General features: G+C 57.1%; 1 protein-coding gene across 1 annotated transcript in view; it reads left to right on the top strand.

The window, feature by feature from the left end:
* The window catches only part of TSPEAR (thrombospondin type laminin G domain and EAR repeats), a 58066-nt gene that overhangs the window by 41574 nt on the left and 3568 nt on the right, over positions 1-12924 (top strand). Inside the window, exons 9-10 of the mRNA XM_024758285.1 lie at positions 5-212; positions 10776-10963. Of these exons, the coding sequence (XP_024614053.1) occupies positions 5-212; positions 10776-10963 (396 nt within the window). The remainder of the gene's footprint in view (positions 1-4; positions 213-10775; positions 10964-12924) is intronic.

Raw genomic sequence — 12924 nt, 5'->3', positions numbered from 1 at the left:
ACAGCGTCATCTACAAGTGGAGCCCAGGGGCCCGGCTCTTCGAGGCCAACCAGACCGTTGCCACGTCGGGCGCCTGCGACTGGGAGTTCTTCACGGTGGGGCCCTACGCCTTCCTGGCCGTGGCCAACGCCTTCAACGGCACGTCCACGCAGCTGCAGTCCCACCTGTACGTGCGGCTGGGCGGCAGCTTCCAGCTCTTCCAGTCCTTCCTGGTAAGGACCCTGTGCTCCCCGCCGGCCCCGCACCTCTGCCTGGCGCCTGGGCGACGCAGGACCCGGGCCGCACGAGCCAGGCCCAGGGCCCCAGCCCGGGCCTCTGCGCCCAGGCGCCTCCCCAGAATAAGGCTCAGGCCGAGCCCCTGGGACCCCGAATATAGCCTGGGAGCCCTAAAATGAGGCGGGAGGGCTGCCCTGGCACGGAGTTTCCGGCAGCCCGGCTGCTCAGCCGGGTCCCCTGGCCCCTGGGGGCCCTCCTGGTCTGACCCACCGTTATGTGGGCGCCAGGCTCTTGCCCCGGAGCAGCAGGCAGCTGGCCTCTGACCTGGTCAGCTGTGGCGGCAGCACTGCCCACCTTCCCTGCAGACCTTGAGTGTCCCTCAGCTGGTCCCAGCTGTCGTGGGCTGCCCGGAGGGACCTCTGACTGAGGCAGCGAGAAGCCTTTATTACGTGGTGTGGCCCCAGATGCCCGACTGAACCACACACGAGCCGCTGGGTCCCAGGCTAGCAGGCGGCATTGGCGTCCCCTCTTCACGCCCACCGTGGTCTAGGGTGACGATGTGGGGCCCCAACCCTCCTCCCACCTTCCCTCGCCCTCCTCCCTCCAAGCCGCCCAGCTTGTCCCTCTCAGTGTCAGACCCCAGGCCGAGCCCCACGGATTCTAAAATCGAGAGTCACTGTTGGCATTTGCATCGTCCTGGCTGCGTCCCAACGTCGTTCGCGCAGATCCAAGGGCGCGGCTGTGATCACTCCCTTCTCAGTGGTTTCAGTGGTGGGATGACCTGCGTGCCACCCCTGGGGACAGTCCCTGAATGCGGTTCAGACTCTCCTTTCATGCCACAAGCCCACCACACGTGGCTCACTTCATACGTGGACCCCATGAGCTGCACATAATGTTTCTCGACAAGCTCCTAATTGCTTTTTCTGAAGTCTTTCCCTCCCTCTCCTTTCCTTTTTGGGGAAGAAAACCCCCGTCTCTGCACATGGTAACGTCCCCCGGCTTCTTGCTGGCCATCCCCGTCCCCGAGAGCCCCTGTGAACACCGCGTCTTCAGTGCCTCCTGAGTTCCCGCCCGCGTGTTGGTGCTCCCATCGCGTCGGCAAGGTCTCTGGCCGGTGTGCGCCCGTGAAGACCCCTCCCTCTTTTCCCATAATCCCCCTCCTGGGCCCTCCTGCCTGTGCTGTCCAGGCTGACTGTCTCTAGAACTGACAATGGTCCCCTTTCTGGAACTTTCCTTTACCACCCTCTTTGGCTGGAGCCACCGTGTCCAAATCTGATGTCCGGTGTCCTGGTTGACCTCAAGGACACCCTGCCTTCCAGGTGCTCCCCGACACTCCCCAGCGTCCCTGCAGCTCAGCCAGGTTATGTGACCAGGACCAGCCAATGGGTGTTGATCAGAGTGAGCCGACGTCAATCCTGGGCTGAGGGTGAGAGCTCACCCCTCGCCCTCTGCAGCCACGTGGGCCACGTGCCCCGACAGCACAGCCACAGGCTGGGGGAGCTGTGACCTCGCCGGCTTCATCCCAGTGAGAGGCACCTTCTGTGGCGGGAAGTGTGGACACTCATGGTGGCTGCATCCTTTACCCTGCCTCATGTACCGTGTGCAGGGTTTTAGGGGGGAGGTCTCCTTGGAAACACTGAGGGCAGCCCCCTGCCTCCCCAGGTGCCTTTCCTATGACCTTCTCTGCCCTCAGTGCCCACAGGTTTCTTCGCAGTGGTTTCCTGTGCTTCCTGTCTGATTGGTCTCAGTGCCCTTTCAACCTGAAGGCGTGCGTCCCCAGGCCTGGGAGATTTTCTTCGTTTTTCTTGATCGTCTCACGCTCCCCTCTCTCTAGAACGGTTAGCCAGCTTTCGGATCTCCTGGATTGAATCTGTCTTTTCTTTTTCTACAACCTAGAAGCTTTCCTTACCTTTATTTTCTAATCCTGTTGATAAGCATCTTCTTGTAATGCTAGGAATCGTGTTTTTAATCTCCAAGAACTCTTCCCTTTAACGGCATTCTGTATTTACTCTATAAATGCAGTATCTTCTTGAATACTTCTGAAGATAATTATAATTTTATTTTTTAAGAGTTTGTGTAATTTATTTTCTTTTTAAGTTTATTTATTTAATTTATATTTATTTTTGGCTGCATTGGGTCTTCGTGGCTGCACGCAGGCTTTCTCTAGTTGCAGCAAGTGGGGGCTGCTCTTCATTGCGGTGCACGGACTTCTTATTGTGGTGGCTTCTCTTGTTGTGGAGCACGGGCTCTAGGCACGCGGGCTTCAGTAGCTGTGGCTCGCGGGCTCTAGAGCGCAGGCTCAGTAGTTGTGGCTCACGGCTTAGTTGCTCCATGGTATGTGGGATCTTCCTGGACCAGGGCTCGAACCCGTGTCCCCTGCATTGGCAGGTGGATTCTTAACCACTCTGCCACCAGGGAAGTCTGATAATTATAATTTTTAAATTTTCTATTCTGTTCCTAGAACCAGCTCAGTTTCTTCCAGTATGAGTGTATGTGTATGTTGTAGCCTGACTCTCATGTTCTAGGTCTTTTATAAAACATCTGGAGGACCCTTAGTTTTCTGTTGATGTTTAACGTTGAGCCTGGCAGTGGGTGGCGTTGTCACTGGCTGCTGTGCCCCGGGGAGCTGGGGACCTGGTTGAGGCCCTTGATGAAGTGCCATGATGAAGACCTTCCTAAACTGGCCTCTCGCTCAGATGTAGGTGAGGGTGGATCACAGTGCTGGCAGCTACAGGACGATAATCTCCAAGAGGCACTCCCCAAACAGCTGCAGGAACCCTCCTCATATCACATGCTTGGTGTGACAGCCCTGCTAGGGACCTGTGTGGTTGACCAGAAGGCCGCTTGCCGGGCCTCTGTGCCAGGCTGCAGGACTGTGCTCTCCGGATACCACAGGAGTCTGCTCCCCTGTGCCACCGGCTTGTCTGCTAGATATTTGGAAACGGTCACTGCAGATCTCTCAGAATAGTCTTCAGTTCCTGCCGTTGTCCCCCGTGCGGTATGTTCCAAATCCCAAGGAGATTCTGGCCAATCTCCTTGAACACCCCCCAGTGTGCCGGCTCCAGATATGTGAGACCCTGAAACTCTGCATTTCAGGCAGCATCTGGATTCAGCTCCAGTCTGCACCCAGCCCTGCCGTAGGCCTCAGACACAGAAGGGAGGCCGGGGCCAAGGGCCAGCGATGGTGCCAGCTGAGCCAGGGCAGGGGCCATCCGGGTTACAGGACCTAAAGGAGAACCAGCTGAGGGGTGTGACGTCAGCTGGAAGAATCACCCACAAGGGCGGGCGAGAGCAGGACCACAGTGGCTGTGAGAGAGCGTGTCTCTGGCCAGCGGGCAGAGTGACTGTGGGCGCTGTGAGGGGGCACTGCTGCCACCCGAGCCCGCAGACAACTGCGGAGCCCTGCCTGAAGGCTGCCTTCTCTTATGACCCGTGTTTCTTCACACTCGATGAGTCCTCAGAACCCACAAGGTCCCACTTCCATGTTCTGCCAGCATTTTTCATACTGTGTTTTGATCCTCTTAGGTCCTGGAGATGTCTTCATGTGTTTCCACTTGATTTGGAGCTTTGCACCATCTCTCACGGCCATGGGCTTTGAAGCAGGAGAGGCCGGTGCTTTGAAAGCATGTGTGGGTGGAGAGGTGCCCACATCGCAGGGAAACCTTTCTGGAGGGACGGCCGGGCAAGGGGCGCACGCCGGTGTTTGCGAAACTGTGCACACAGACGGTGCTGGGAGGGGCGCTGGGCGGGGTCCCAGGGCTGCGGGGTGAGTTCAGCTCACCAGGAGGGCCCAGGCCATGCCCACGCCAGGTCTGTGGCTCAGGTGTACGTGGGAGGCTGGCTGCCCACCCTGGACAAATTCCTCAGCCCCACCCTCCAGACCTCCCCACCTCTCCCACCAGGAATCCTGGAACCTTCCTCAGGTGGCAGAGACCACAGCTCCAACCACTTGGCCTCGCCATCTTGGACCAAAGGAGGTCCGAGCGGGGTGTGTGCAGGAAGGAATGGGCTCTGTCCACAGAACTCCAGCCTCCAGCCGCTGGGATTTCTGCTCCCTGAGCTGTCTGGCTGTGGGGCCTGTGGTCACAGTCATCACGTGTAGACCCAGAATGGAGGGGCCTGGGGAGGGGAGAGGGGCATGGTGGACCAAGATGGTGGGCTTTATTGCCTGGGAGGCGGGGCTGATGGAGGTGCCGCTGGCAGAAAAGAGAACCGAGAGCAGTGGGAGATTCGTGGGGGGGGGGGCGCGCAGCTGAGGGCTGACAGGGGCCCCAGTGGAGACGGCCAGTGAACCCCAGGAAGCCGTGCGTCGGGGCAGGTGGAGGGGACGGGCAGAGGCGCTGCCCAGAGCTATCAGTGGGTGTCTGGGGATGGGGTGAAGCTGTGGGCTTGTCAGAAACGTAGTCACCACCGGGAATGTAGATGTCCAGAAACGAAGGAAAAGAAGGAGGCACGTCTGTAAGGAGGGTGGTGTGAGAGCGCCCTCAGCAGTCAGCGCCGGGAGGGGCCGGGCTCAGGTGCTAGCAGGGGCCCTGGCGCTTCCTCTTGTGCCTCGGGTCTGCTCTGTGAGGCAGGAGCGGGCAGTGGACCAGGCGGCCTGGGGAGGAGCAAGGTTTGGAGGGGCTGCTGGGCCAGGGGAGAGCTGGGAGGGGCACCCCCTGAAGCCGCCTAGGATGGGACCCTCACCCACCTTAGCCAGCTGCCCACAGTGGGAATGGCAGCGTCCCCCCAAGGCCCTTTGGGGGGCTGCCTGCCTTCCCCAGGCAGCGCGCCCCGCCCCTCCCTCCCCAGGCACTCCCAGACCTTGGGTCTTTGCTCCATCAGAGCCGGAACCTGAGGGCCTCCTCCCCAGGAAGTGATCCGCTGGTTACCGGGAGCCCACCCACCCTCAAGGGAGGCCGTCAGGGGTTCCAGGTGCTCCCGGCTGCCAAGTCCTGGAAGCACCATCGTCCCTCGACGTGCTCCAGAGCTTGTCAGGCCCGCAGCCAGGGGACTCCAGGGCAGAGCTCCGGGGGAATTCCGCTCAGGAGGGCGGGAAGGGCCCACCAGCCCAGCAGGTGCCTGGCCTCCTTGCTCCGGCGCCAGGCAGGGTTTGATGTGGGAACTGCTTCTTTTCTCCCTGGTGAGTCCCTAATGCGCTTAGAGTCCAGGAGCGGCCTGACCGCGGGGCCTCAGGCCCGCTCACGCCCTGCCCAGGCCGGAGCAGCCCTGGGTGGGGACGGTCCCCCATTCACTTCCGAGCGGGGGCAGCGCAGCCTCTGGCTGAGGGCGCAGGTGCTGGTCCCACCCTGCGAGGAGAGCTCATCGCTAGCCGGTGACTGTGAGCCGGGGGCCCCATGCTGGTCTCTGCCAGCCTCTGGCGGAAAAAATACCGGACACCCAGTTCAATGTGAATTCCAGATAAACAACGAATCATTGTTTAGTAAAAGCGTGTCCATACACATACACTGAAAAACCACTGTTTATCTGAAATTCAAATTGAACGAGGCGCCGCGTACTTGCTGTATCTGGCGCCTGACGCAGCCGCGCGCACAGCAGAGGTAGGGTGAGCGCACATCTCCCCCACCTGCTCCGCCCGCGCTAAGCCACGCCCACCTGGATGCTCCTCCCCACCTCCCTGCCGCTGGCCACGCCCCCGTCCTTCCTCCTGGGTTCCTGGCCCTTTTCTCCCCGTTTCCCAGGCCCTGACAGCCCCTTCACCGACCCCCATCTGCACGCCCCTCCCCCTCCGCGCTGCGGCTCAAGGCAAGTGAGCGGAGGGTGGAGTGAGTCGGAGCTGGAAGGCAGCCCTGGCAATCTGTGGGATACCCCCTCTTCAGACCAGCCCTGGCCCCCGTCCTGTGTGGGTGTGTACACGTGCAGGAGTGTGTGTACACGTGCGTGCTTGCAAGGGTGTGCATGTATATACACGATGCATGTGTGTGCACCAGGTATAAGGGCGTACAGGTGTATACAGGTGGGTGTGTACATAAAAGCTTGTGTGCCTGCAGGTATGTGTACATGTATACACTTGTATGCATGCAGGATTGTGTGTAAAATCGTGTCCATGCAGGTGTGTGCATGCAGGTGTCTTGTGTGTCTGCACACGTGCACGTGTGTGCAGGTGTGTGTGCGGCTGTGGGCGTTTCCCACTGACGTGGTCTCATCAGCGCCGGGGTGGGAGGAGCTGGCGATCGCACCCACCGGCCTCTCCGGTGGTTTCTGCGACCTGCCAGAGCTGGCGCGCGTGTCACTGCACACTCGTGCGGGTCTTTAACGTCGGTCGTCTATGAAGCGGCCACAGAGCAGATGAGGCTGGCGGCCCCGCGGGCCCGAGTGTCCCCACCAGCTCGGAAGTTTCTGGGTGACCCCAGGGGACATAGGGCCACCTCCGGAGCCGCGGTGAGGAGAGGACGCCAATGCAGAAAGGCCTCAGCCCAGCTCCTGGCCCGGAAGGGGTTGGCAACGCCAGGTGTCCTGGCCCCTGTCCTTGTCCTCGTGTGTCACTTTTAGCTTGAGCTCCCTTGTTTCGGCCCCTCAGGACGGGTCCAGGCCTGTTTCTACGGCAGCGGCTCTGCCCGGGATCGGGGTTCCGCGAACCGGGCGGCGACGCCCTCTGCTGGGCGTGGAGAAAACACCAAGCCGGGCGACCTGGCCGGGTACCGGAGCCGCCTGGGCCAGAGGGCGCGCTGGGCGGCGCGGACCCATCTACAAGCGGGGAAGGGACCTCCGAGGAGGGGCAGACCGCCCTGCCCGGTCCGGGTAAAGAAAAACGGAGCCGCTTCCCACGTGGCGTGGGGATGCGAGTGTTCCTCCAGCATCGCTGGGCATCGGGTGACTGGCTCTAACCCCGCCACGACCACCTGCGTCTGGGGACGCACGGTGTCCCCAGGAAGCAGCCCGGTCCCGAGCCTGTGCGCTGCGTGGCTTCCAGGCTCGGTTCCTTGTCCGTCCAACCTGAGCTGTTCCCAGCTTTTCACTGTCATGAATAAATCTACTACAGGCATCTCATCAAGGCTTTCCGTGGGCAAATTGTTTTCATTTCTCTTGAGTGGAATTCTGGGCCATAAGGTAGGCGGTTGTTTAACTTTGCAGACATTGCCAAGCAGTTTTCCGAAACGATTCTACCATTTCACACGCTCCCCCGCACAGCATGAGCTCCAGCCGCCCCGCGCTCTTGCCAACACCGGGTTTTGTCTGTATTTGCAGTTTTACTTGTTGGGTGTGAAGGCGCACCGCAGTGTGGTTTTTAAGTCAAAATCCCCTGGTGACTAGATGGCGGGTTTCCATCCACCTGCTGGCTTGCTAGAGCCCCCTTGCGAAATGCCTATTCAAGTCTTTTACCCATATTTTATTTTATTTTCTGCCTTTCATTATTGATATGTAGGAGTTCCGTATATATTCTGGATGCAAGCCCTCTGTCACATACATAGTCTTCTATCTCCTCTTTTTTGTGTTGATTCAATGTGTTTTGCAATTGTGCGCTCCAGTAATTACGGTATATGTATTCAACTTACTGCAGTCTGTTTTTTATTAACCATGAGTCCCTGTTAATATGTACAATTCAAATTCAAATTTTTTATTTTATATTGGAGTATAGCTGATTAACAATGTTGTGTTAGTTTCAGGTGTACAATCTATTTTGAATTAATATTATACCTTACATATAATGTAATAACCTTACAACAACATGATTTCATTTACCCCCACCCGTCTGTCCGGCTACTGTGAGCATGTATAGACTCACACGTCTACTTAGGTTATAGGCTCCACAATTTATCATTTTTGCTGTCGGTTGTCTTTACACCCACATGCTCACCATTCCCAACGCCCTCTGCATCCCTTCCACAGACACGACCCTCCTTGTGGTGTAATCACCCTTCAGCTTCACAGCTTCCTTCGGTACTTCTCGTAGAGCAGGTCTGCTGGCAACTCATTCTACCACTTTTATCTGAAAATGACTTTATTCTACCTTGAAGGATATTTTCACTGGTTGTAGAATTCTGGGTTCACGTCTTTTCTTTCGTTTACTTTAAAGATGGTTTTCTGTTGACGTCAAGCTTCCACTGTTTCTGATGAGATGTCGGGTACCATTGGTACCACTGTTTCCCTATATCGAATGTGTCGTCTTCCTCTGGTGGCTTTTGCAATCTTCTCCTTCTATTCTCGGATATTTAAATATGATGTGTCAAGGTGTGGGGTTTCTTTTGTCTTTATTCTGGTTGGGGTCTCTGATCTTCTTGGATCTGTGGTTTGGTGTTTTTAAGCAAATTCGGAAAAATATTAGCCATCATTTATTTAAATGTTTTTTCTGCCTCATTCTCTTTTCTTTTCCTTCTGTGACGCAATTACACGCACGGTAGACTGCATTATATTATTCCTCAGTCATGGAGGCTCTGTTCACCTTTATTGTAAACTTTTTTTTTTAAACATATTTATTTATTTTTGGCTGCGTTGGGTCTTTGTTGCTGCACGCAGGCTTTCTCTAGTTGCGGTGAGCGGGGCTACTCTTCCTTGTGGTGCACGGGCTTCTCATTGCGGTGGCTTCTCATGTAGTGGCTCACGGGCTCTAGAGCGCAGGCTCAGTAGTTGTGGCACACGGGCTCAGTAGTTGTGGCTCGCGGGCTCTAGAGCGCAGGCTCAGTAGTTGTGGCACACGGGCTCAGTAGTTGTGGCTCGCGGGCTCTAGAGCACAGGCTCAGTAGTTGTGGCACACAGGCTTAGCTTCTCCGCGGCATGTGGGATCTTTCCGAACCAGGGCTCTCACCCGTGTCCCCTGCATCGGTAGGCGGATTCTTAACCACTGTGCCACCAGGGAAATCCCTATTGTAAACGTTTTCCCCCCTTTCTGTGCTTCAATTCAGGCAATGTCTATCGGTCTCTCTTCTAGTTCACTGATTCTTTCTTCTGGATGGTCCTGGTAGCTCTTGATCCCATGCAATAAATTTGTGAATACAGATATTTTCCTCTTCAGGTAGGATTTCTATTTGGCTCCTTTTAGAGTTTTCCTAGCTTTCCAAATCCGCCCATCTCATTGGTCATCACACACATATTTCCCTATAGATTGTGATCATAGCTACTGTAAAGTTTGCACTGTGTCCACCTGTTTCTACCTGCTCTTTCTTCTCTTGATTATGGGTCACGTTCGCCTGCCTGTTTCCCCAGGTTCTTACCTCTCTGGTCAGTTCCTTCAGCCTCTCAGTTGTTGTTTGTCTCTGGGTCCCTGGGATCTTGTCCCCTGTGTGTGCACCTCAGGAGCTGGACAGGACTTGAAAGAAGTTACTAAGGAGACATTGGGGCTCCCCCTTCTGGGGTTCCCTCCTTCGTAGGGTAGTCCCCTTCCATTTCTAGAGACTCTGCAAGCCCCAAACTCTCACCTTGGACTCCCATGTCCAACCAGCCTGCTGCCTCCATTCGAGTGCCGTGCCCATGCGCCCCAGGATGGGGAGTGCCCTCAGAGAAAACGTCAGATAAACATGCATCCGGGGGTCGCATCCCCTCCACTTTCCACCTGCCCTCGGCCCTTGTCCAGCACCTTCAAACAACTGTGTACTTTTTTAAGCATCGCATCCAGAGTTCACGATTATTATAGCAGGAGGCTCAGTCTAGTGTAAATCTCTCCACCAGGATCAGAAACCAGAAGCCAAGAGGCAAAACATTTAAATACAATTTCATGCCAAGTGTCCCATCGGCGCTTCTGCAGCCCTCGCCAGCCCATGGGGAACAGAGTCAACCCCTTTCTGCTGACGTAGGAGCTCAGACCCCAGCAGCCTCCTCGGGCTGTGGTTTGGGGTCCCCAGGAGCTTTGGCATGCAGTTCCACCAGCCACAGGCCGCTCACTGCTGCGGGGAGCTGCCACATCTTCCCTGGCTCCACTTAAGCCCCTGCCGCTTGCTGCCTTCAGGGGTGGTCACTCCTTTTGTTTCTTCCCCACCCTCTCTCTTCAGGGCTCAGACCAGGGCCTGGATCTGGACCCCTCTGGTCCTCCCCTTCCCCATGCACCCTCATCCCAGCACCCCCGAGATGCTGGCCGTAACTTCCTCCTCCTGGGTCCCACCTGCAAATCAGCTCATGCAGCTCGAGGTCTGGGGACAAGGCTTGGCAGCCGGCTATTCACGTAAAGGTCCAGCCCTGTTGCCCCACGCACACCTCACCCTCCAGGGTGATAAGTGATTTCAGAGGGACAGCACAGGAACCCAGAGATGGGGTGGTCCCTAGAGCCAAAGGAGAGCCTCGGGCCAGGGACAGCGTGTAGTGAGAAACTCCAGAGGTCCCTAGAGTTTGCTTTGGAGTTCAGAGCCTGACTGGGGGGAGCAGGGAGGGCTCCCTGGCAGAGATGTTGTAGCAGCTGGACCTCCTGGATGGGCACACTGGGGCGTGGGGGAGTGGGCGGCACAGGTGGTAAGAAGCACTTTGTGCAGATGGTCGCCTGACTCACGTGCAGTGAGGCTGGGAAAAAGCCGTGCTGGCGGGGGGGGCCCCCACCTGGCGCCTGGAGCGCGCAGGGGCTGGAGCGCGTGGGTGGCCATTCCGAGGGTCTCCATTCACGTGCGCTCTTGGCCCCCTTCTCACCATCCCAGACGTTTGGCGCCGCAGACTGGGAGGTTTTCCACATCGGGGAGAGGGTGTTTCTTGCCGTCGCGAACAGTCACCGCTACGACGTGGAAATGCAAGTGCAAAACGACTCCTACGTCATCGACTCCGTCATCTACGAGCTGAACGTCACCGCGCAGACGTTCGTCAGGTTCCAGGAGATCCGCACCTGCAGGTACCGGGGCGCGGGGTGGGGGTGGGGCAGGGATCCAGGGGGACCCGCTTCCCGCCCGGCAGCCCACAGACGGCAGCGCGCCTGTGCCTCCCGGAAGCCGCGGGTGCCCCACCCGCTTCCCGGAGGTGTGACGTGGTCTCACTCCCCACTCCCTGCAGACCTTTCTCCAGGGCCAGCTGAATGATAGTGGCTCCTGTTGTAACCTTGACTCTGCTTTCAAACGATGTGGCTTGTGTGTGTGTTTTTCAATTAAATTCACAGGTGTGTGCAACCATCACCACAGTGACTTTAGAATATTTTCATCACCTCAAAAAAACCCCCACCCTTTAGCTGTCTTTGCCCCTCCCCCCACCTCCCCAGCCTCAGGCACCCACCAGTCTGCTTTCCGTCCCTCTGGGTTTCCCCATTCTGGACGCTGCCTGGGAATGGAACACATAGGCTGTGGTCTGTCGTGTCTGGCTTCTTTCACTCGGCATGTGTTCAAGGCTCACCTACGTTGTACGTCAGTGTTTCACTCCTTTTAATGACTGAGTAACATTCCACCGTATTTATTTACCGCACCTTGTTCATCCCTCATCAGTCGATGGATATTTGTCCATTTCCAAACGGTGTGGTTCTGAAGGGTAAAGATATGCTTCCCGTTACTGTCAGCGGCTTACCGTCCTGCTGCTCTGGAGGGAGAGCGGGAAGTCACGCCAGACGTTTGCTTCCTCCTGGATTAAAGCCGACGCGGCTCCCGATGTGAGCTGTGGGGCAGACAGTGTAAGTCAGCACTTCGCTGTTTGCGTCTTTTCCACGGCCTCGGTTTTAGAGCCCAGCTGCGACCGGCAGGATACCGCGCGGGGGCCACACGGCTGCCCTGCTGCCCGCGGCACGAGGCGCTGCCCCTCAACGAGCACGGCCACGGCCGCGACTTTTTTTAATGACCGAATCGTGACTGGCCATGCCTGGAAGTGGCCTGAGACAGGATTCCAAACAAGAGAAGAAGGAAGCAGTGAGGAGTCCCAGGGCCCCCACTGGCCTCAGCCCCCCTGCATGTCCCCAGGGACCCCCATGGGCCCTCTCACATCCAGGGTCCTGTAGGAGCTCTAGGCTAGCGCCCTCAGTGCCCCACTGAGAAGGAGCCCAGGGGTGAGTATCGACCAAGAGAGAAGGGCCCTCTACTGCCTGAATAAGCCACAACCCTGAGGCCACTGGAAGCAGATGCACCGGCCTGACCTTTGGCATCCAAGTGACTCCCACTTGCTGCAAGGCTGTGGCCTCGGTTTCCTTATCTGTAAAGTGGACACAGGACAGTAATGCAGTAATCAGAGTGGTGACTGGGGACCGTGGCTGATGCCCAGGTTGGCCTCCTTGGATAGACAGGGCTCTGGGATGTCCTTCCTGGAAGCCCTCTGTCAGACCCCTGGGAACTGAGCCATCTCTGAGCACAGACTCACCCTTAGCAAGCTCAGAAGGCACTTCCTGAAGACAGGATGCAGCGGTCTGTTTGCAGTAAGAACCACAGCTTGCAAATGTAGGGGAAAGTCTCTGTGTCAGCAGACCCTGCTGGCACCTGAACGGCTATCAGGGAAGGAGTGGGTGAGTGGGTGAGCTCACGGCCAGTGTCCTCAAGTTCCCGCCTCCAGGGGGTGCTGCAGGCCTTCATGGAGCGACCACGGGCTTGAGACTGTTCCTCTATTTCAACCTCTTCTGAGTGACCTTTGCACCCATGTTCATAGCATCAGCGTTGACACTTGTAACCCAAGTGTCCGTCGACAGAGGAATGGATAGAATGTGGTCCGTTCTTACAATGGAATATTGTTCAGCCTCAGAAAGGAAGGACGTTCTGACAACTGTGAAAACACGGATGAACCCTGAGGACATGGGGCTCAGTGACGTAAGCCAGTCAAAAAAGGACAAATGCTGTAGACTCCACTGATATGTGGTCCCTGGATGAGCCAGATTCATAGGGACACACG

The sequence above is a fragment of the Neophocaena asiaeorientalis genome, unplaced genomic scaffold (genome assembly GCF_003031525.2).
Source record: "Neophocaena asiaeorientalis asiaeorientalis breed wild unplaced genomic scaffold, Neophocaena_asiaeorientalis_V1.1 scaffold45, whole genome shotgun sequence".
Classification (NCBI taxonomy): Eukaryota; Metazoa; Chordata; class Mammalia; order Artiodactyla; family Phocoenidae; genus Neophocaena; species Neophocaena asiaeorientalis.
Note: the sequence above shows the minus strand (reverse complement) of the source record. Positions and strands in the feature narration are given on the sequence as shown.